Here is a 22682-nt window from a genome sequence, read left to right on the forward strand (position 1 = left end):
ACACAAACTTGAGGAAAGCTACAAGAACTTCAACCCAACAGCACAAAGTCAAGGGGAGTTCTCCAAATACATTTAAACAACTTTGGGGCCATAGTTCTTCAATAATTACTATGCCTGCAGCCATGCTGGCTACAATTACCTTGCACCACTTAATTCTTACCTGTAGGTGGTGTTTGGTAGAGTGGAGTAAAACTGGAAACTGGTTCTCTGTGTCCCTGAATCTAATTGTTGATTTTTGCTGATCAGCCTTAAGTTGTAACCCAAAATAGGTCCTCCTGGGAATTGTGGTGGAGCCCAACTGACTTCCACGGTGTCAGGACTTGAGCTCTCGATATTTCTGATGGAAGGAGCAGTTTCCGGAACTAGAAGAAGTAATGGTGACATGGTGAGCAGGAAAATTACAGGCACAAATTTAAATAGGATAGGAAAAAAGTTTTGTGTTTTGAAGTGTAAATTAAATATTTGTATTAATATTCAAAGTAAGTGATAGGACGTGGTAAGATATCTATGAGGTGCAACTCTTGATCCCTGACTGAGACCAGTTAGCTACTTTCCTGAGGGACTCTTTCAAGTATTATTTTCCTTGCATCTCCTTTATGAAATAAAATTAAATGTGGAGGTACGTAAATAGGAGAAATGTTCTGGAAAAGAATTATCAAAAATCTCCGGAGAGCTGAATGAATTGAAACTGTAGGGTGGTGCCCGGTGCGGAAGGAGAGGAGAAGCTATAATAAAACAGGAGTCAATGATTAACGCGAGTTGGAAGAAGTGAATCCTGGGCCTTCTCACTCAGGAGGGTGCTATAGCCTTACTAGTTCCAGCTGAAGATACAGGTTCAGATAAGCAAGATTTAGAACAGTGTGCTTCCCTCTTGCTGGCCTCAGCTGTGCTGGCCCAGACTGTGTGTTCCTTACCCCAGCTCCCAGGGTCCCTTGGAATCCAAGTTGACTGTGTTTAAGGCAGGACCCTCTCCCTTATGAAGGATTCAAGGAACATGCGTGAATTAATTAAGCATTCACTCACAGACTTTAGAAGCTATCTAAGTAGCAAAGAGCAGACAGAAAAACAAATGATCTAACAGCCTATCTGCCTTCATGCCTCCACCTACTTCTCATAACTCCCACCCCTGAAACCACACTCTTTTATTTCCTCTTCCCAGAGAAAGACATACTCTGATGTCACTTTGTTCTTGTGTAGACTTCGCTCCCTCTGAACACGTTTGGCAAATGCTCTGCATCACTCCTGACTAATGAGAGTTGGTAGAAATAAGACAGTTCAACTTTCACAGTGGATGAGTTTTTAAAGGGCCTGTTAATTGATCTCTTGGCCTTTCTCTGATACAATTCCTCCTCAACTCTCAGACTAATCTTTGAAAAACACAAACCTCATTGTGTCCACTCCTCTGCTCCACGCATTCAGTCACCTTGGTGAGCAGAGGGGTACAAATCATCTTCCACTAATCAGAATCAGGATGTCAAAAAACCTAATTCTTTAGGGCCAATGTTCAGACATGATCTGCTTCACTTTGAGCAAGTTAGATGCCACCTACATGGTGAGCTGTGATTCTTGTCCAAATCTCTCCCACAAAAATCCTCCCCAAAAGGCTGGTCAGGTTGGGCAAGATAATCCCTGACTAATAACAATTCCACTTGGTTAAGAAATTATCTTCGTCAGGGTACCATCTAGAATCATACATTTCCCATCAAGAAAAGAAGAGGGCCATGAAGCATGAAACACAAAACAGAGACCTATAAGTTTTAATGTGGCTAGAAAAGTGAGAAAGAATTGAAGAATAAGGTGCTATTCACGAAAAGGATACCCAGTGTAGGTCCAGAATACCTGGAGGGCCTGAGAGCTTACAAATCCAGAAGAAAGGCCCAGAAATGGAAAGCAAAATTTGCCTTCTTCATTATTTTGATTTGACTAGCCATGCACCCTGGATCATGTTATGTCTCCAGCATCAGAAAATGCTCCAGCGCTGTTAGGATGCATGAGACACTAGTTTGAACAAAGAAGGATCCATGTATTCTACTCTGCCTGGGAACATTACAAATACTGTCCTAGGCCAGTGTCTGACCTGAGGTTCTGAGGATGGTCAGGGAATAATCAGCAGAGGTGGCCACACACAGCCTAAAATCTGATCAACAATAAGAGGTCACTAGTCAGGAAGGGGAAAAATTCCTCAACCAGCTTCATCAGCTGTCCAGCTATGCTTCCGGGCATGGCCTAGTTCAGTGTGAGGCTCTTTGCACACTGCCAAATCTCCAGAACTAAGGCGTAGGGACATCTAACATCTGCCTGGAGTAAGCCCCCCAGGTCCATTCAGCTAACCCTGCAGGTAAAGGCACCAGACAACTCTCCTTCATTGTCCGTCCCAGGCATTTATCCCCCTGAAATGCTCTAAGCTTGAATCCTTTTCCTGGTGTGGAAGTCACATCTTCAAAAGAAGAAATCAGAAACCGCTCCAAAAAATGTGCTATTTTTTTTAAAAATCATGTCTGTTAAAATATTAAAGTATTATCATAACCTCCATGCTGGTCACACTACGTCTGTGCTTTCAAATCTCTCTCATTCCCTCAATTCATTCTATGTGTAGTTGACAAAATTACCTCTTTAAGAAGCATGTGAAGCAATTACTTCTCTGCTTTAAAACCATCCTTAACTCTTAGTGGCTTATTGAGGTTTATACTGACTACCTTATTTAATACCTGATGTCCTTCACCCCATGTCCCATTTCCAAATCCCTGACAGACGCTGTTCAAAATGTTCCTCTTACCCAGGTGCCTGGGTGGCTCAGACAGTTAAGTGTCTGACTCCTGATTTTGACTCAGGTCATGATCTCATGGTTTGTGAGTGTGATCCCTGCATCGAGCCCAGCGTGCAGCCCCTCTAGGAGACCCGCATGGAGCCCTGCATGGGGCTCCAGGCTGAGAGCATGGAGCCTGCTTGAGATTCTCTCTCTCCCTGTCTCTCTGACCCTCCCCCAGTCTCTTTCAAAAATAAATAAATAAATTTTTTTTAAAAATGTTCCTCTTACCATAGTACACAGCACCTTCCCAATTACAATCTACTTTCCTTATTTATTATGTTTACTCCTTAGAGTTATGTCTCCTCCTCCAAAAAGTGAACAGCACAAGAACAGGGAGTTCTGTATTGACCACAGAGGTACAGGGAGCACCTAGAATGCCAGTTGATCCCAGAGGTATAGCGACTTGACATATAGTGAGGTACTCAGTTACTGAACGGATCGATTGATGAAGGAATCATTTATTTCGTTATTTAAAATAAACACAAACCGGGGCGCCTGGGTGGCGCAGTCGGTTAAGCGTCCGACTTCAGCCAGGTCACGATCTCGCGGCCCGTGAGTTCGAGCCCCGCGTCGGGCTCTGGGCTGATGGCTCAGAGCCTGGAGCCTGTTTCCGATTCTGTGTCTCCCTCTCTCTCTGCCCCTCCCCCGTTCATGCTCTGTCTCTCTCTGTCCCAAAAATAAATAAATAAACGTTGAAAAAAAAATAAATAAAATAAATAAATAAAATAAACACAAACCAAACTAAAACTTTGGAATAATCTCCTCATTTCATAAGCAACCATACCTCCATAAGGATGAGTCCTGTAACTGGGACTTGGCAGAGAAGACAGCTGTAGCTGGGCTGTGAGGATCCAGACCACTCGGAAAATATACTCAGTGAAGGGATGCAGGGATTCTACCGTGTATGAGAGCTTGGACACAGCCTACATCAATGAGAGATTAATAGTCAGCATTTACAGAATCACCACTGCACGGTGCGACTCAAGAACACAGATTAGTTTGTAAAAGATGCATGACTTTTTTGGCTATGGGGTGACCCAGGGCCCGTCAGACCAGGAAAAAACAGAGGCCTGGAGCTTAGAGCTGAGCCATCCAGATGTCAGTCAACATAATTCACACCAAAAGTCCCTCCTTCTTCAAAATTACAAAAGTATGGATTCAGCCCTCTGCCATGTACCTCAAGGTTTTACTTTAACTTTTCTATGTTAATATACTTAGTGTCTTGGGATTATTCTCTGAACTTGCTTATGCTTGCTTTCCTAAAAGGGACAGTTCTAAGTGACCTTCTTGCCCTCCCTCCTAGTTGGAATCACTGTGGGTGGGATGGGCAGATAAGGATCAATGTTTATGAGTATTGAGTATGTGATGTTGTGCTGAAGGAACAAAATATGTGTCTAATAATATGTTTTCTTCTATAATAAAGGATTTAGCATCAACGTGTGGGAGTACTAGAGATTAAAATACATCTAATCCAACCACTCACATTATACTTGAATCTTCTCCAAAATGTTTTTATGCCTATAATATATGCAGTAATTTGGCACTGCTAATAATTTGGAAAAAAAATCTGTGTGTATGTACATAGGCAGCTTTTCACACCTCAGTATAAGTCCAGCTTCCAGGAAGTTGTGCATATTTCCACTGAATGATGTATTTGACTCCAGAGATGTTGGCAGATTTCCATCGTAACGTCACACTATGGCTTCCGATGGAAGAAGCAAAGGGTGCTGTGGGGAGGTCTGCATTTTCTGGGGAGAAAGGAAGGTTTCATTCGCCATGCACCTCTGTCTGTCATATCAGAAGAAAGGGTGTCCGTTTCATCTAGTGCTCTCAGGACTCTCTTGTTACAACTACATCTTGCCACAAAAACCCACCTGAATAATAAAAGATGCATATAGTCAACTGGTTAATATTCTGAAAATCAGCGAATCAGTCTGGCTTCTTGTTTTCCCCATAGTATTCATTAATATGTTTTTTGGTTTTTTTACAGGCAAGGACCATGGAGCGTTCTGAGAATGTCCAGTTTTCTCTTACTAAACCACTTCCTTCTAGGTGAGGGGGCTGGGTGCCAGGAATATGGTACATAACAGAACCATCCATTGTCCCAGAACGTGTATCCCAATTCACACTACAATTCTTGTTATTGCTCATCTTGTCAATAAATCATTTTTATTGTTTTTAATTTATTTATTTTTGAAAGAGAGGGAGACAGAGACAGAGCATAAGTGTGGGAGGCGCAGAGAGAGAAAGGGAGACACAGAATCTGAAGCAGGCTCCATGCTCCAAGCTGTCAGCACAGAGCCCAACGTGGGGATCAAACTCACAAACCGTGAGATCATGACCTGAACCGAAGTCAGACGCTTAACAGGCTGATCCTCCCAGGTGTCCCAGTAAGTTATTTTTATATGTACAAGTAGTTGTACTCCAAAGGATTCTATATTCAGTTGTTCTATAATGTAAAATATCTTGTGTCTTCTAAACATCAGTAACATCACAACTGGCAACACACATTTATTGGTGCTAATTTCAGGCACTGTACAAGGGGCTAGAATTTGGAATGGTATGTTCCCCGGGGATGAAGTTATTTCACTTTACTTTTTCTATTTTCCAAAACTGTGACTGATTTACTACTTGAGCTTGCTTCCCCCACCCCAATTATTTATTGTGTAAGATACACATGACAAAAATTTACTGTCTTAACATTTTTAAGTGTGTTCAGTGGTATTAAGTACATTTATATTGTTGTGCAACCATAACCGCCATCCATCTCCAGAACTCTTTTCCTCTTGCAAAACTGAAACTTGCCCATTAAACACGAACTTCCCATTCTTTACCCCCACCCGCACCCCCGCCTCTGGCAGACACCATTCTACTTTCTGTCTCTGTGATTTTGAATACTCTGATCCCTCACATAAGTGTCATCAAACACTATTTGCCTTTTTGTGACAGGGCTGATCTCACTTAACATAATGTCCTTAAGATTCATCCATGTTGAACATGGCATCCTTGCCTTGTTCCTGACCTTAGAGGATACAATTTCTTTTATAAAAAAATAAATAATCACTACTCTGGTTGAGAAAACATAATAGTCAATTTCCTTCATTTTTAAGGGTGAATAACGTTCCATTGTATGTATGTATCAAAGTTTGCTTATCCATTCCTCCATCAATGGACACTTGGATTGCTTTCATGTTTTAGCTATTGTGAATTCAATAAGAAGTGGGTAGATAGCATCAGTGTATAAATATCACTTCATGACCCCGCTTTATTTTGAGTATATACCCACAAGGGGAATTGCTGGATTATATGGTAAATCTATTTTTAATTTTTTAAGGAACCACCATGCTGTTTAGCACAGAGGTTATGCCATTTTACATTGCCACCAACAATGCACAAGTGTTCCAACTGCTTCACATCCTCATTAACACTTTTAGTTTTCTGGATTTTTTTTTTTTTTTGAGAGTAACCATTCTAGTTTTAATTTGCATTTCCCCAATTGTTTAGTGATGTTGAGTATCATTTCCTGTGCTTATCGATCATTTGTATATCTTCTTTGGAGAAATATCCATTCAAATCCTCCACCTATTTTTGAATTGGATTGTTTGGTTTGTTTTGGTTGTTAAATTTTAAGAGTCTTAATATATTCTGGATATGAATCCCTTATCAGATATATGATTTACAAGTATTTTCTTCCATTATGTTGTTGCCTTTTTGCTCTATTGACAGTGTCTATTGATGCATATTTTTTTAATTTTACTGAAGTCCAATTTGTCTATTTTTTTCTCTTGTTGCTTTTGTTTTGTGCCATATCCAATAAGTCATTGCCAAATCCAATGTTGTAAAGCTTTTGCTCTATTTTTAATTCTAAGAGTGGTATAGTTTTAGGTCTTACATTTAGGTCATGAATCCATTTTGAGTTAATTTTTTCATATGATATTATGTAAGGGTCCAACTTCATTCTTTTGTATGTGGATATCCAGTTTCCCAACACCATTTCTTGAAAAGACTGTCTTTTTCCCTTTGAATAGTCTAGGCACACTTGTCAAAAATCATTTGACTATCCAAATAGGATTTATTTCTGGACTCTAGTCTAATCCATTGATCTATATGTCTGTCTTTTTGCCAATGTCGCACTATTTTGATGACTGTAACTTATCACTCTAAGTTTGAAATCAGGAAGTATGGGTCATCCAGCTTTGTTCTTCTGTTTAGGGTTTGGGGTCCCTTTAGATTCCATATGAATTTTAGAACATGTCTTTCTATTTCTACAAAAGATACTGGGATTTTAATAGGGATTACATTAGATCTGTAGGTTGCTATGTGTTAGCACTGACATCTTAACTATATTGTCTTTCTATCCAAGAATATGGGATGTCTATTTATGTCTTCTTTGTTTCAGAAATGCCTTATAGTTTTATTTTGCAAGACTTTGACCTCCTTGGTTAAGTTAGTTCCTAAGTATTGTGTGCTTATTGATGCTATTATAAATGGAATTGCTTCTTTAAATTCCTTTTCAGATTGTTCATTATTAGAGGATAGAAATGCAACTGATTTTCATGTGTTGACTTTGTACAAATTTATTAGTTCTAACAGTTTTTTGTGCTATCTTTAGCACTGTCTACATATAACATCATATTATCTGCAAACAGGGATAATCTTCCTTCCCCATTTCAAATTTGGATGGTTTATTTCTTTTTCCTGCCTCATTGCTCTGGTTAGAATTTCCTGTACAATGTTGAATAGAAGTGTCAAAAGCAGGCATCCTTGCCTTGTTCCTGACCTTAGGGGATACAATTTCTTTAAAAAAAAAAAAATAATCACTACTCTGGTTGAGAAAACATAATAAGTTTTTGTAAGAAACTTAAAATGGGTAAATACAAACTTCCACGACCTCACTCTTTCTGATTAAAAGTTGACACCATTCTGATCATTATAGATACTGAATCTGGACTAATTAAAGTCCATAGTACCAGAATATCCCGTGATCCAGAAAAAAGATAGCCACCATCATCTGAGGTTCTGGCCCACAGAGAGGCTTAGCACAACCCTTCTCTGCTGATTCTTTTATTTATAGTTCATTTTTAGCTTTTATAACTACACAAACAAAGCACAGCTCCATTTCCCCCCCTGTTTTATGGTGTGAGACACTTAATCGTGGGGACTGGAATATGCAGTGGAAAACCTTTTTCAAAAAATAAAGGAAACCTCATTTAAAGTGGAATCAAGAGGGGCGCCTGGGTGGCTCAGTCGGTTAAGCGTCTGACTTCGGCTCAGGTCATGATCTCACGGCTCGTGAGTTCGAGCCCCGCGTCGGGCTCTGTGCTGACAGCTCAGAGCCTGGAGCCTGTTTCAGATTCTGTGTCTCCCTCTCTCTCTCTCTGACCCTCCCCCGTTCATGCTCTGTCTCTCTCTGTCTCAAAAGTAAATAAACGTTAAAAAAAATTTAAAAAAATAATAAATAAAGTGGAATCAAGAAGCCCTGATGGGGGGAGCTCTCACACACGTACCATTCATTGCACCCTGTATAACCAGCAGCAAGAAGGAGGATAAGAATTATCTTGACAAGGAGGACATTTTTTACACGGGATTTTTTTTTAAAGAAAAAGAAGGAAGATCCCTCCACACTCCAGCAACAATGCACTAACACAATCTCGAACTCCTGTTCTTCTCCAGTGAACTTTTGTTCAAAACAACCCTCCCCAGTTTCCCTCTTTCCTCTATAAAAACCTACATTCCCTCTGTTCTCTGGGCTTACCTACAGTTTGCCATAGTTTGTTCACCCCAAATTGCAATTCCTTTGCTAATTCCTGAATAAACCCATATTGCTAGTGAAATAACTGGCTACTTTATTTTTAAGGTTGACATGCTAAAGAAGAGTCCAGTGTGGAGTTGTCAGCAAAGAGGAAGATCCGAAAGAATCAGAAAGAAGGTAAGTTGAGACCTGGGCAGAAGGGACCAGAGTTATATCAGTAAATGCAAGTAAAGGTAAACTTCATAACTAGATGTAGAGATGTTTCCAAGCCATGGCAATGCGCGTGGACAATCAGAGGTCAAGTAGGTTTGTTCTAAAATATCAGGACAAGAGTCAACTAAATGAGAAAAAGAAGCTGAGGGGCGCCTGGGTGGCTCAGTCGGTTAAGCGCCCGACTTCGGCTCAGGTCACGATCTCACTGTCCGTGAGTTCGAGCCCTGCGTCGGCCTCTGTGCTGATGGCTCAGAGCCTGGAGCCTGTTTCGGATTCTGTATCTCCCTCTCTCTCTGACCCTCCCCCGTTCATGCTCTGTCTCTCCCTGTCTCAAAAATAAATAAAAATAAATAAAACGTTAAAATTAAAAAAAAAAAAAAGAAAAAGAAAAAGAAGCTGAACTGAGCTGTATAACGACTTTCAATACACAGCTGAGTGGGTAAGAAAAGCCCCTGAAATCAGACAGTTGGGTTAAAATCAAGTTACTCCCTCTCTAGTTCATTCAATACCATCCCTTTCTATGCAGCCCTAAGCAAATATATATACTTTTGTGCCTCATTTTTCTCATCTGTAAAATGGGGATTAAAAATAGTATTTATACCTCTGAGCGCAAAAAGAGCTAATATCTATAAATTACTTTTAGCAGTGCCTGACTCATAAATACCTAACAAATATTAGTTCTTTTTATTTCACCATTGCTATTTCCACCACGTGGAAGAGAGACACGGACGGTATCTAAAACAGAATAATACAGCAGACTCAGAGATAGGCGAACTGGGTACTGGGTGTGTTAGAGACTAAAAAGGATCTTAGGTGTTTGGGCAAAAAGATTCATTATAACAAACTGAAGATATGGCCTGTAAGCACAATTGTTTTTATGTAGACTTGATACATATCATTTGTTAATGGTACATAGACATTGATCCATAACCAGTGTGAAATATTAAATAAAGCACCAATTACACTTGTATTATAAAAATATATAATTAAGTTGTTAGTATAATTCTGGAATATAAGAAAGGAACGCAACTCAAAGCTTTCCGCACTTTCTCAGTTCCGGCATCTTTAGTTTCTCAGTAATTTTTGCATAACTCCCTGGACCAAAAGAATTAGCAAACAGCTGCATGTATTAAGTATAACTTAAGTTATGCGTGTCCTTTCACCTTAGCAGATATTTGAAAAAAAATAGTAACACACATAAATAGAAAGACAATATATGTATTTAATCCTTCAATAAAGAGAATTGCACACTGGTGTGCCTGGATGGCTCAAGCGGTTCAGCGTCCAACTCTTGAGTTCCACTCAGGTCATGATCTCACAGTTCAGGGGTTCAAGCCCCACATCGGGCTCCGTGCTGACACTGTGGAGCCTGCTTGGGATTCTCTTTCTCTCTGCCTCTCTCTCTGCCCTTCCCCTGCTGGTGCTCTCTCTCTCAAAATGAAGAAATAAACTTAAAAAACAATGAATTGCACACTAATGGGATCTGTGTGCCTATTGGGCAACCTGTTCCAAGTTGAGTTCCTTATGGTACTTGCTTTTATCCCAGTAATCACCAAAAAAACTCATCGTTGCAAAGATACGATATAGAAAGGAATGTAGCTCATTTCATTGTTTATACCATGAACTACCTACAACTAGTAGTTCCAATAATGTCCAGAAGATCAACTACCCCTATGTTTCCCTTAAATGTTTAAAATGACCCCATGCGTTCCTATGAGGTATGTGTGATGCACTGGGAGGGGGGAGGGGGAGGGGGAAGAGGGAGGGGGAGGGGGGAGGGAGGTTCTTTGGAGCACAGTTTGGAAACCATAGAATATAAATGTTATCCATAGCTAATTCCCACTACACAGAAGGAAAAGAATGTACTATCACTTATCTCTCCACAGAAATGTCAAGGGGGTTCTTTTGTGGGATACCAAAGGGCAGAAGCAAATCAGGACAGCCAGGCAAGATCCTCCTTCCAGTTTCCATCAGTCACTGAGAGCAAGGAGCAAGCCATTGAAGCAAAGAGCACAACTTACAGGAGAATCAATCATTCCCCCGTCTGGAGGGAACAGTCTACCTCTTCGTGGGAGGAAGACCCTGGAAATTCTGGAAAAGAAAGCTACTAACATCCAGGCTGTGACTTACCAAAGAGTTGGTTCTTCAGAAACCACTAGAGAATTAACACACTAGGGCAAATTCACTAAGACACACCCAACCTGCTCTGAAATCAAAGGGGACTGGAGACGTATAGCCAAGTACCCTACTTAATCAGAATCTAAAAGCAAGAAGCATAGTTTCTAGACATTCAGCAAACTTCCCAGGGCCTTGAAGGGAGCCAGGCAGATAGTAGATACTCTGCTGACTAGCTGTTAGCTGAATAATTAACTGCATATTAAATAAAATATTCTTATGCTTTTGGTTCATTAAAACAGTGGCATTTCCTGACCTCAAATCTAGTTAGGATTCATAGTTGTCTCTTTCATTAAGATGGAAGTGATCTCACCTACTGAAGTGAGCGCAAAACCTCCGGATTTTAAACCTCGGTCATGTGCTCTGCACCCTATTTTGCTCTAAAAGAAGAGTTTTGCGGGGCGTCTGGGTGGCTCAGTCGGTTAAGCGGCCGACTTCACCTCAGGTCATGATCTCACGGTCTGTGAGTTCGAGCCCCGCGTCGGCTCTGTGCTGACAGCTCAGAGCCTGGAGCCTGTTTCAGATTCTGTGTCTCCCTCTCTCTGACCCTCCCCCGTTCATGCTCTGTCTCTCTCTGTCCCAAAAATAAATACATTTTAAAAAAAAATTTTTTTTAATAAAAGAAGAGTTTTGCTGAGTTTCTATCACAACGGCTTCCACATTTGAAAATATTGAATTTTTTTCTATATATGTATATATTTTTTATTACACTGAGATAGAGAAGTCTAAATATTTTTTAAAAATTTTTAACGTTTATTTATTTTTGAGACAAAGTGCGAGTCAGGGAGGGGCAGAAAGAGGGAGACAGAGGATCCGAAGCAGGCTCCATGCTGGGAGCGCAGAGCCCCATGTGATGTGGGCTTGAACCCACAACCTGAGCCGAAATCAGGAGTTGGCCGCTTAACCGACTGAGCCATCCAGGCGCCCCAGAAGTCTAGATAGTTTAAAAGGTGGCTCATTCTTACATACGCACAGTCCCTCGAGTGGTGTTATTTTCAATAATAGTGGCGCGCATCTGCTTACCCAGCACTTCCTCTTCGTATGCACCTTCAGCACCGCTGCAGCCAACCTCACATGATTCTCGCTAAGGAAGACAGGGACCATACCAGTCAGTGCAGCCCAGGAACTGCTTTCGCTGATACATGTCAACTAAATTGTGAAATGCGAATGCCTGCTATATAAGTATACCGGTGTATCAATTATTTCCACCACAGTACTTAAAATTTCCATTTGCTAGTGGAATTAGAACATCACCTTTCAAACTTTTTTGATCATGTCCCAGATTCCAAAACACATTTTCACAAAACAACTTGGCACACACATACAGGTTGGGGGGTGGGGAGGGGGGGAATCTTGAAACAGCACTTACTTTTTTTCTTTTTTTTTTTTAACAGTTTTACTGAGATCTATTTCATATGCCATAAAATTCAGCCATTTAAAGCACACAGTTCAGTGGTTTTTCACTATACTCATAAAATTGGGCAACCATCACCACAATCTAATTTTAGAACAACTTTATCCCATTAAGAAACCCCATACCTGTGATGCACTCATATATGTTCTGTTCTATTCTATTCATTTAATTTGTTGTGACTCTTTATTCACCAAATTGATTTCATGACCCTATAATATGTGACACCCCACAGTGGGGGAAAAAAACGCTGACCTCAACCATGCAATTATATGTTTGCCACCTTGGTCAAAGGTCAGTGAGTTAATCACTTTAAACTTTAGCTTAAAATGATGACTATTTATTTTATATACCCATGCTTTCCTTGAGAAATTAAAAACTGACTACATTTCTTAATAACTTGAACATTTTAATAAATATCTTAATACCAATGTTAAAGACACTTTTCCAGAGAAGACATTCAGATGGCTAACAGACACATGAGAAGATGCTCAACATCACTGCTCATCAGAGAACTACAAATCAAAACCACCTGACAGAATGGCTAAAATTAACAACCCAGGAAACAATAGATGTTGGCAAGGATGTGGAAAAAGGGGAACCCTTTTGCTGAGTCGGTGGGAATGCAGACTGTATGGAGAACAGTATGGAGGTTCTTCAAAAAACTAAAAATAGAACTACCTTATGACCCAGCAATTGCACTACTAGGTATTTATCCAAAGGATACAGGAGAGCTGATTCGGAGGGGCACATGCACCCCAATGTTTACGGCAACACTATCAACAATAGCCAAATTATGGAAAGAGCTCAAATGTCCATCAACTGATGAATAGATAAAGAAGATATGGTTTATATATACAATGGAATGTTACTAGTGATCAAAAAGAATGAAATCTTGACATTTGCAACAACATGGATAGAATTAGAATGTATAATGCTAAGCAAAAATAGTCAGAGAATGGCAAATATCATATTTCACTCATATGTGGAATTTAAGAAACAAAACAGATGAACATAGGGGAAGGGAAGGAAAAATAGAATAAAAATAGAGGGAGCAAACCATAAGAGACTCTTAATATACAGAGAAAAAACTGAGGGTTGCTGGAAAGGTGTTGAGTGGGAGAATGGGCTAGACGGGTGATAGGTGTTAAGGAGGGCACTTGTTATGATGAGCACTGGGTGTTATATGTAAGTGATGAATCACTAAATTCTACTTTTGAAACCATTATTACACCATATGTTAACTAACTTGGATTTAAGTTAAATAAATAAATATTAAAAATAATAAAAATCTATTCACCAATTCCATTAACAAGTATTTTTAGCCACATGACACACAGTCACTGAATGATGTGTATCACTTTCCATATCATAGAAGGTATACACCATATACTCATATGTTATAATTATGTATTTCCTAATAATAGATGGATGAGCACTGGGTGTTATATGTAAGTGATGAATCACTGAATTCTACTCCTGAAAAAGTTATCACACTATATGTTAACTAACTTGAATTTAAATTTAAAAACTTTAAAAATTTTAAAAAATAGTAATGTTAAATTTTAAGGTCTACAAAAACCTAACAATGATTAACATTTTGTTTCATTAACTGAAAAGAGTAAACATTTTCATAACTAAGACACAAATTTCCTGCAACTCTTAATAGATACATTAGCATTCAAGATGAAAGAAAGAAAGAAAGAAAGAAAGAAAGAAAGAAAGAAAGAAAGAAAGAGGGGAGGGAGGGGGAGGGAGGAAAGAAGGAAGAAAGAAAGAAAACAAAACAAGAAAGAGAAAAGAAAGGAAGGGGAAAAAACTCTTGGAGAAAAGGCACAAATTGTGACTGTAGCACAATCATGATCCATATTCCTGCTCTCAATTTGCAATTATAATACCTAAGACAACATGCTATTGTTTCTCATGATGATGGTGGAAACGATGACACAACACATTTGCCCTAAACATCCCAGGTAATTTACAAATACTAGCTGCACAATGTTTGACCTGGGCACTCAAAGGAAGTACAGGCTGATAAGCTCGGGTTTGCTTAGTTAAGGATTAATTTAAATACTTCAGTCTGGGCTCAGGATTATTTAACTTAAGGGTTTAGTATACTTTTCACATCCTTATTGCAGGTTTCAATAAAATGCATTCAACGTGTTCATTACCTGAGGAGAGAATAAATATACCAAGTGGCAACAAAATTATCATGTAACATGGAAATTTTTTTCCAAGTCACCAAGGAAGAAGAAAGGAGATGGAATAGTGTTTATTTGGAAATACAGCTAGTACTGACTGCCCAGGAAATTGTGGGCTTATTTTTCCTGCATTTTTTTTTTCAGGGGAAAATACATAAGTAAAATTCTGATCTATCTAGGAGTTTAAATGTTTCGTTACTTTGTGAACCTTGTATTTTTTTTCAGCCTTATTGAGATGTAATTGACATATAAATTGTGTAAATTTAAGGTCTACAACATGTTAATCTGATATATTTATATGTTGCAAAATGATTAACACAATGGCATTTGCTAACATCTCCATCCCATCACACAATGACCATTTCTTTTCTGGGGTGAGAACATTTAAGATCTACTTTCTTGGCAACATTCAGGTATATAATGCAGTATTATTAGCTATAATCACCATGCTGTACATAGCTCTCCGGAACTTGTAGTCATAAAACTGGAAGTTTCTGCTCTAAGGAGTTTAAATATTATATCAAGTGGACACAACACTGTATATTAGACTTCCTCTCTCTATCTAACGTTGGACTTCGCATGACATTACCCAGTGCTCAAATTGCCTAGAGAGCATCTAAAGGTTTTGGATTTAAGGAATCCAGAGAATCTGAGCCCAGAGCCCGTGGATGGGGCAATTATACAGTGTATTTATTCCGGGCTACTGAGCTACCATTCCCACTGCAGAAGCCAAGTGCATGCTTCCCAGGGGCTACATCGACCTGCTGTCTCTGTTTTAGTCCCTACTGCCATTTCTCCCATTGTAGTAAAACCACTTGTCTCATTGTCCTCTGGCTCCACTCCTGTGTTTATCAGACTGGCTCACTTGCTGCAAAATGCCTTTTCTTACTCCTGTAGCACAAGGAGGACACACCTACCACCCTCCTGGGATGCCCCTAGTTACAGACTCTCCATATGAATTGTGGCTTCTTTCCCTAAAACACTGTTCGTTCATTCATTCAAAACGTGTTTGCTGAGTACATTTTTTGTGTGTGCCAAGCACGGGTTTAGGCTTGAAGGAGCAAGACCAGTAAGTTCCCTACCTTCATGGAATGTACGTTCTCTTAGAAGAGGACCGACAACAACAGAGTAAAAATTCTTTTAAACAAAATACATTCAGGGGTGATTGATTGGGTGGCTCAGTTGCTTAAGCAACTGACTTGGGCTCAGGTCATGAACTCCCAGTTCCTGAGTTCAAGCCCCGAATCGGGCTATTTGCTCTCACCACAGAGCCCACTTTGGATCCTCTGTCTCCGTCTCTCTCTGCCCCTCCCCAGCTTGTTCTCTCTCTCTCTGTCTCTGTCTCTCTCTCTCTCAATAAATAAATAAATAAATAAACAAACAAACTTACAAAAGAAAAAAAGCCATAAAAAAATAAAATAAAATAAAATAAAATTCAGATAATGAAAAGTACTATGAAGAAAATAAGACAAGTTGAAGGCATAAGTCCTGACTGGGCAGGAAGGCTGTCTCATCAGGGCTCTCAGAAAGAACCATGCAAAGATGACCCTAGAGCAAGGCCTAAGTGATTTCAAGGAGCTGGGCTCCTATGGGTCTTAAGGGTAAAAGCTGGGAGGCAGGAATGTGCCTCCTGTGCTCAGAAGAGGGAAAGGCCAGTGTGGCCGGCACAGAGAACAGGGAGAGGGGTGCAAGAAGAGGCCGGGGAGGCAGCAAACGGTAGTTCGTAATTTTTCTGAAACAGCAATGCGAAGCCATAAAAAGATTTTTAGGAACAATATGATCTAATTTGTGTTTTTAATTACCAGGGATAAGCCCTCTCATGGGCTAACATCATTTTCCAACTTATACTTTGTTAAGCTAACATTTTCAAGACTATTTCCTCCAAGGACCATGTGCAGAAATGCCCAGCTTCCTGGGTTGACGCATTAATGGTTGAAGAGTTTGATTTCCTGCAGGTGTGGGTAGCTGAGTTTAAGTCTCCATCCACATACCTATCTCGATCTCCATAGCTATAAAGCATGTATTGCTATTCAGTTCTACTTTATTTAAAGTGTAAAATAGCAAAGTATCTGGGCAACTGGGTGGCTCAGTCGGTTAAGCAGCTGACTTAGGCTCAGGTCATCATCTCATGATTGGTGGGTTTGAGCCCCACATGGGGCTCTGCGCTGACAGCTCGGAGCCTGGAGTCTGCTTCGAATTCTGCGTCTCCTTCTCTCCCTGCCCCTCCCCCACTTGTGCTCTGCTCTCTCTCTCTCTCTCTCTCTCTCTCTCTCTCTCTCTTTTTCTCTCTCAACAATAAACATTCAAAAAAATTGTAAGCGTAAAATAGCCAAGTATTAATAGAAAAGAACAGAATAATTATGGAAGTTATAACACTGCGAGAAAAGATATACATTATATAAATACAGGCAACTGGGCAGCACAATGATTGCCTGGGAGCTACAGCATTAGAAATCCAATCCTGGGCTGCTTCAGCACTTGAGAGCCTTGAACTCTCTCTGCCTTTCTTGACACAGTCTCCCCAGGGATGGTTTGGGGAGAGGGGGAGGTAATTTTACTTTAATCATATAAAAAGATTCTCAGGCAGTTTTTTTTTATCTCAATCAAGAAAGACCTATAATTGTTTTGTTTACATATGGAGTGAATTTTCCCCTCTGTTTTATCACTTCTTAGCCAACCCTGACCCTTCCATCTATCCCCAAGGAAAAAAATCACTTGAGGTGAAAAGTAAGCACAGACTATTGAGAATATGTTCCAGTGTAATGTTTTTTGTTTTTTATTTTTATTCTCTAGTAAAAAGACATTGTCCTATTTTACTAATTGATGATAATTTATACTCCTTTCCCAGGCAGAAGAAAATAGTTCCGCTCCCCGGTTTCAAGGACATTTGCATAGAATACAACATAAACTTTAAGCTGAGAAATAATGCAGTTTCTTCATAAACATCTGTTGTCAACCTAAAACTAATTCTGAGGGCCATAGAATCCAAAACAGTTGAGGAAGATCAAATAAGAAATGATCAAAATCTCTACAGTCTTTCTGAAAAAGAAGAGAAAATCCAATGCAGGGGAGGGACCAGCATGGGCAGGGGGAACAGGCAGTGTGCTGAGAAGAGATCTGAACAGCCAGAGTCAGCATCAAGTGTCATATTATCACAGCAGGGGAAACAAATAAAAAATAAAATATTTTAAAAGCTGTGCTTTAAAATGTTGTCAAAGGAGTTTGTTGAATAAGGAAGAAAATTGCAACTACAGTGTTCTTTTTTTAATGTTCTGTATTTAATGACAGACCACTGTGATTTGTGGGGAAGAAAATGAGATCAGCAGAGGTAAGGGTATCCCTAGATGTGCACTTTCCCCCTTCCCCAACCACCCTTTCCCCCACCAGACACTCAGAATAGAAACTGTCCAATCAAATTAGAGTAATATATATGTATATATGTGAAGGTGTGTATACATATACACACATATATATATGCACATGGGTATATAAAACAGCAAATATTTGTGTCAAAAATGGAATCTCACAGTCATTTTTATACCCACATTTATAGCACTCCAGGTGAGCATTTCTGTGCTCTGAGAATTACTAAGTCTTCTTCATTCTTTTTTTTGTTTTAATGTTTTTTTTTTATTTTTGAGAGAGAGACAGAAAGAGAGAGCAAGCAGGGAAAGGGGAGAGAGATAGGAGGACAGAAGATCCCAAGCAGGCTCTGTGCTGACAGCAAAGAGCCCAATGCAGGGCTCAAACTAACAAACCAAGGGATCATGACCTGAGCCAAAGTCGGATGGACACTTAACTGACTGAGCCACCCAAGTGCCTCTCTCTCTCTCTCTCTCTCTCTTTTTAATTAATTTATTTTGAAAGAGACACAGTGCAAGCAGGGGAGAGTCAGAGAGAAGGAGAGAGGGAGAATCCCAAGTTGACTCTACTCAATTGGTATGCAGAGTCCAACACAGGGCTCAAACTCAGGAAACCGTGAGATCATGACCTGAGCCGAAATCAAGTGTCCCATACTTAAGCACTTAACTGAGGCACCCAGATGCCCTGGCTTCTTCATTCTTATTTCAATAGCTTTTTAAATATAATAGATGAAAACATGGAGTTTGATGACATCTCTGTGATTGCCAACTCACCTCACAAACAGTGGTATATGTGTCGTTCTGCATGGAAGAAAAGAAAAAGAAAACCACTTAAAATCCTTAAAGTTGTAAATAACTTTAATGACACTTTGGTATATTTTTCTTTCAAATTAATTTCTTGCCTCACCATTGACAAATAACCAATAAAAACAATCAAGACCAAGAAGCCCAGAGTTGGGCCTTCTCTCCAGGCAGGCCACACTGTATGAACAGCTATAAAAATCATGTTTGCATCACTGGAAAAATGGAGGAGCCTGATGTCTACTAGAAAATCCCAGGCAACTAAGAGGTAATCTGTGATGGACCAGGTTAGCGAATGAAGAGGTGTTGGCAGATGCCCAGTGGAGACAGAAGCTGAAATGGAAACCACCCACCACTCTGGCTAGCAAAGGCCAGTAGGTTCCCCTGCCCAGACTGGCTGCTCCGGTGCCCACTCTATTGCCTGGACTGTTGCCAGCAACAAATGGTACTTCCCATTCATTCACCCAGCAAGTGCTCTCTGAGCACCTGCTATGTGCCCCTCACTGTGTTCTGTGCGGTAGACACAGTGTGAACCAGAAGGAGAGAGACCCACTCTGATGTGTTTACGTGTCAGAGCAAAAGATAGCAAACACAAACTAAACAAGTAACGATCTTAGCTGAAATTTGTATAAAGTGGTACCAAAAGAAAGGTAAGAGTGCTTTTAGAATGTGTAATAGCTCCAAAATCCAGATAGCACCTGTTCCACGTTTTGGTAACTTCCATTCTATGGGGCACATAGTCACAAATGTGAGAGTCGGCCTAAGCAACTCCCATAATAGTGACTTCTGCGGACATATCATACAGGAAGAGCTATGAGCACCATTTGTAAGGAAAAGTTAATGTCCTTATTTAAATTTCAACGATATAGTTTCACTTATTAATAGAAAACAATATTAAAATTACCCCCAAATTATCATGATTTAACCTCCAACCTGAACAATCTGAAAAAAGGAGCCAACTCACTTTTAAATAACAAAATTCTTATTCATTAGATCTGAGTAATTACAGTGTATCGGGCCTTGTCTTTAGGGAGGAGATTCTATTATTATCCTAATTTATTGATAAGGAAAGAAAGTACCCAGAGGTTAAGTACCTTACCTAGTTACACACTAAATGGCAAAGCTGGGATAAATTAAAAATCAACTATTTGGGGATGTATTTTCTACATAGAGTGGAGTGAATGTAGGGGCTATGATTCCTGGATTAGGTTGCTGCCGTGTTCCCTGCAGAGAAACTTTCAACATGATCTAGGGCCTTGCTATCCAAGTGTAATCCAAGGGCTACGAGCATCACATCACCTGGGAGCATGTTACAAGTACAGAATCTCATGTCCCACCCAAGATCTACAGAATCAGAATCTGCATTTTAACCAGATCCTCAGATCCTTAGATTATTGTGCTTTAAATTTTGAGAAGCGTAAGACTAGGAAATTTAACACAGGCCTGACATTCTACTAAAAGGCCTTTATGGTTTGGAGCAATTGAACATTCCTGGGTTCCATGGTTTTCATTAAACTCCCTTGGTCTCCAGTTGCATTAGTAATGTTTATCTCAAATTATGTATCATTCAGGCTATCATACTTTTCCTTTAGAGTCAAGCAAACTAATTGAAAGCCAGTGGGAATTCAAATGGGAATCCTCCTAGATGACTTTTCTCTTGAAGGCATTATTAGTATCAAAACAGAAACATAATTAATACTTACACACTTTAAAGGACAGTTTTCCTGATCTACAGAGTTCCAAAAATGACATCCTTGGATGCACTGCAAAAGATAATAAAGAGACAATGGTGACTAAAGAATGGTGACTTTTTCTTGTTACCTGGTAATACAACTTAGTAACAAAAAGTATTTTAGAAATAGATATCTACCCAGGAATCCGTGGCCTCAGAAGGATCAAGACTTTTGGAATTCTAAGCAGAGCCCTCATATCTACAGGCAGAGCAGGGCTTGGTGTGATTCACTACAGGGCTGCGGGATTGTTGAGTACAGGTGGGGTGGGGGGGCAGGCCTAGAAGCCAGAGAGCCTTCAGGGAACACACTGTCCACCGGGTGGCTGGCAGCAGGTAAAGTCCTGGACAACATGGCATCGAGCATACTGTGCGTCCTTGCCATGTCTTCACGCACAAGTCAAGCCCAAGGGTGCCTGGGTGGCTCAATTGGTTAAGCATCTGGCTCTTGGTTTTGGCTCAGGTCATGATCTTAAAGTTCATGAGTTTGAGCTCCACATCGGGGCTGTCAGTGCAGAGTCTGCTTAGAATTCTCTGTCCTCCTCTCTCTGCCCCCACCCCACTTGTGTGCTCGCTCTCTCTCTCTCTCTCCCTCTCTCTCTCTCTCAAAAGAAAGAAATAAACTTAAATAGTTAAAAAAAAAAAAAAAAAAAAACAAGCAAAACTCAAAACTGGGAACTCAACCAGAAGGCAGCATATCAAAACCTAAATAGATCAACAGCTTGGGAAGTCTGTTCATGTTTATATTTTGAGTCACTAAACACTTGTTGAATAAATGGATACAGGTGCAGGAAAGTAATAAAACCATAAGTGTAATTGTTAGAGGAAACACTGGAGACCATCTAATCCAACCCTCTCAGACAGCATATAATAAAACTAAGTCTCAGACATATTAAGTATTTATCCAAAGCCACACAGTAATGTAGAACCAAAATCACAGAGTTGGATTTGTCCTGTGTTCTTTCCTCTTCAAGACACTGTGCCTGAGTTCATTTTTGAATATTCTATAATTCTGACGTCTCACTATTTTCAGTTGAGTTTCCTCCATCAAGGACCAATAAATGAGACTTTACTTAGGGAACATTTTCATTGTAATAAAACCTGACCATTGCCCCATTTTTATCAATACAAACACTATGAACTTCCAGACAATGGAAGCGATTACTCACCGGTTCACTCAGGTTATATGGCATGCCAATGTCAAGCTGCCTGCCCTGAAGTGAAGAAGGAGATAATAAATACCAGCTATCAATATTGTGTTCAGTACAACTACCACACCTTTTTGTAAAAAGCTTCCTGGAATAGCGTTGCCTCCTCCATGCTTTCTGACTAGAAAGTACAATGTTTTAAAGTCATTAAATCAGTCCCGAAATCAGGTAAAATGCCAGTGCAAATTGTAAGATGGAATGTCTAAGAACTCTGCAGAAATGATAAAGGTGGGAGTGGGGATATGACTGTAAGGAGTGGTTGAGGACATTGGATAGATTCTCACATGGTATTAAATAAACCTGCGACTTTAGTCAATTCATCCATTTAAAGGACTCATAGGTTAAAGATGAATTATGTTCAGATTTTTTAAAAGTCACCTTACTAAGAAGAGAGAAGAAATACAAATTCAGAATTTTACATATAGGAAAACATCAGATTACTCTTTTTTTCTCATATTTTCACAAATTTTAAGATCTTTTTGTGCTGGGGTAAAATAAAAGAAATAGGAACTAAGAGGGAAAAATCCATAAATTGTTCATCCTTTCCCTGATCATCATGTGAGTGGAGCCCTTGGCAAATAGAAAAGGCTTACAAAAGATGGCAATATTAGGCCTATGATAATCATACATGTGCCCGAACAGTGTTCTATGGATATGATCTAATTTAGATCACTGCCTCACTGACTGATTTAGAATTAGGAGCAGAGGATAACTAAGTGAATACTCCTAGTACCTCTATATTGCTCAGAACCTCCCCTGAAAAGTTGCTGAATTTGAACCATTGAATTGGAAAAGACAATTAATCCAGCAAAGAGCATGCCATCTATCCTAGCTGTCCCAGCACTGCAAGCAAGATATGTTCCAGGAGATGGTAGAAAATCCCAAGGGGCCCTGTATGTGGTTTAAGCATCTCTTGTGGCTTTCTGAATAGCCCACTATTTTCAGAGGAAAGAGAAGATCTGTTTATCACTATGTTCACTGAGCACTCTCTCCCCTTCTATGTAAGCACCATTCATTTTGT

At 39.8% G+C, this 22682-nt stretch overlaps 1 protein-coding gene across 4 annotated transcripts in view; it reads right to left on the minus strand.

The window, feature by feature from the left end:
- Positions 1-22682, minus strand: part of ROS1 (ROS proto-oncogene 1, receptor tyrosine kinase) — a 117525-nt gene that overhangs the window by 89083 nt on the left and 5760 nt on the right. For all 4 annotated transcript variants that reach the window (XM_030316230.1, XM_030316229.1, XM_030316228.1 and 1 more), the window contains 7 exons: positions 21623-21667; positions 20428-20487; positions 18698-18724; positions 11973-12033; positions 4409-4557; positions 3594-3732; positions 161-362 (listed from right to left, as the gene is read on the minus strand). In XM_030316230.1, coding sequence (XP_030172090.1) covers positions 161-362; positions 3594-3732; positions 4409-4557; positions 11973-12033; positions 18698-18724; positions 20428-20487; positions 21623-21646 — 662 coding nt within the window. In that variant the 5' untranslated portion in view covers positions 21647-21667. The remainder of the gene's footprint in view (positions 1-160; positions 363-3593; positions 3733-4408; positions 4558-11972; positions 12034-18697; positions 18725-20427; positions 20488-21622; positions 21668-22682) is intronic.

The sequence above is a fragment of the Lynx canadensis genome, chromosome B2 (genome assembly GCF_007474595.2).
Source record: "Lynx canadensis isolate LIC74 chromosome B2, mLynCan4.pri.v2, whole genome shotgun sequence".
Classification (NCBI taxonomy): Eukaryota; Metazoa; Chordata; class Mammalia; order Carnivora; family Felidae; genus Lynx; species Lynx canadensis.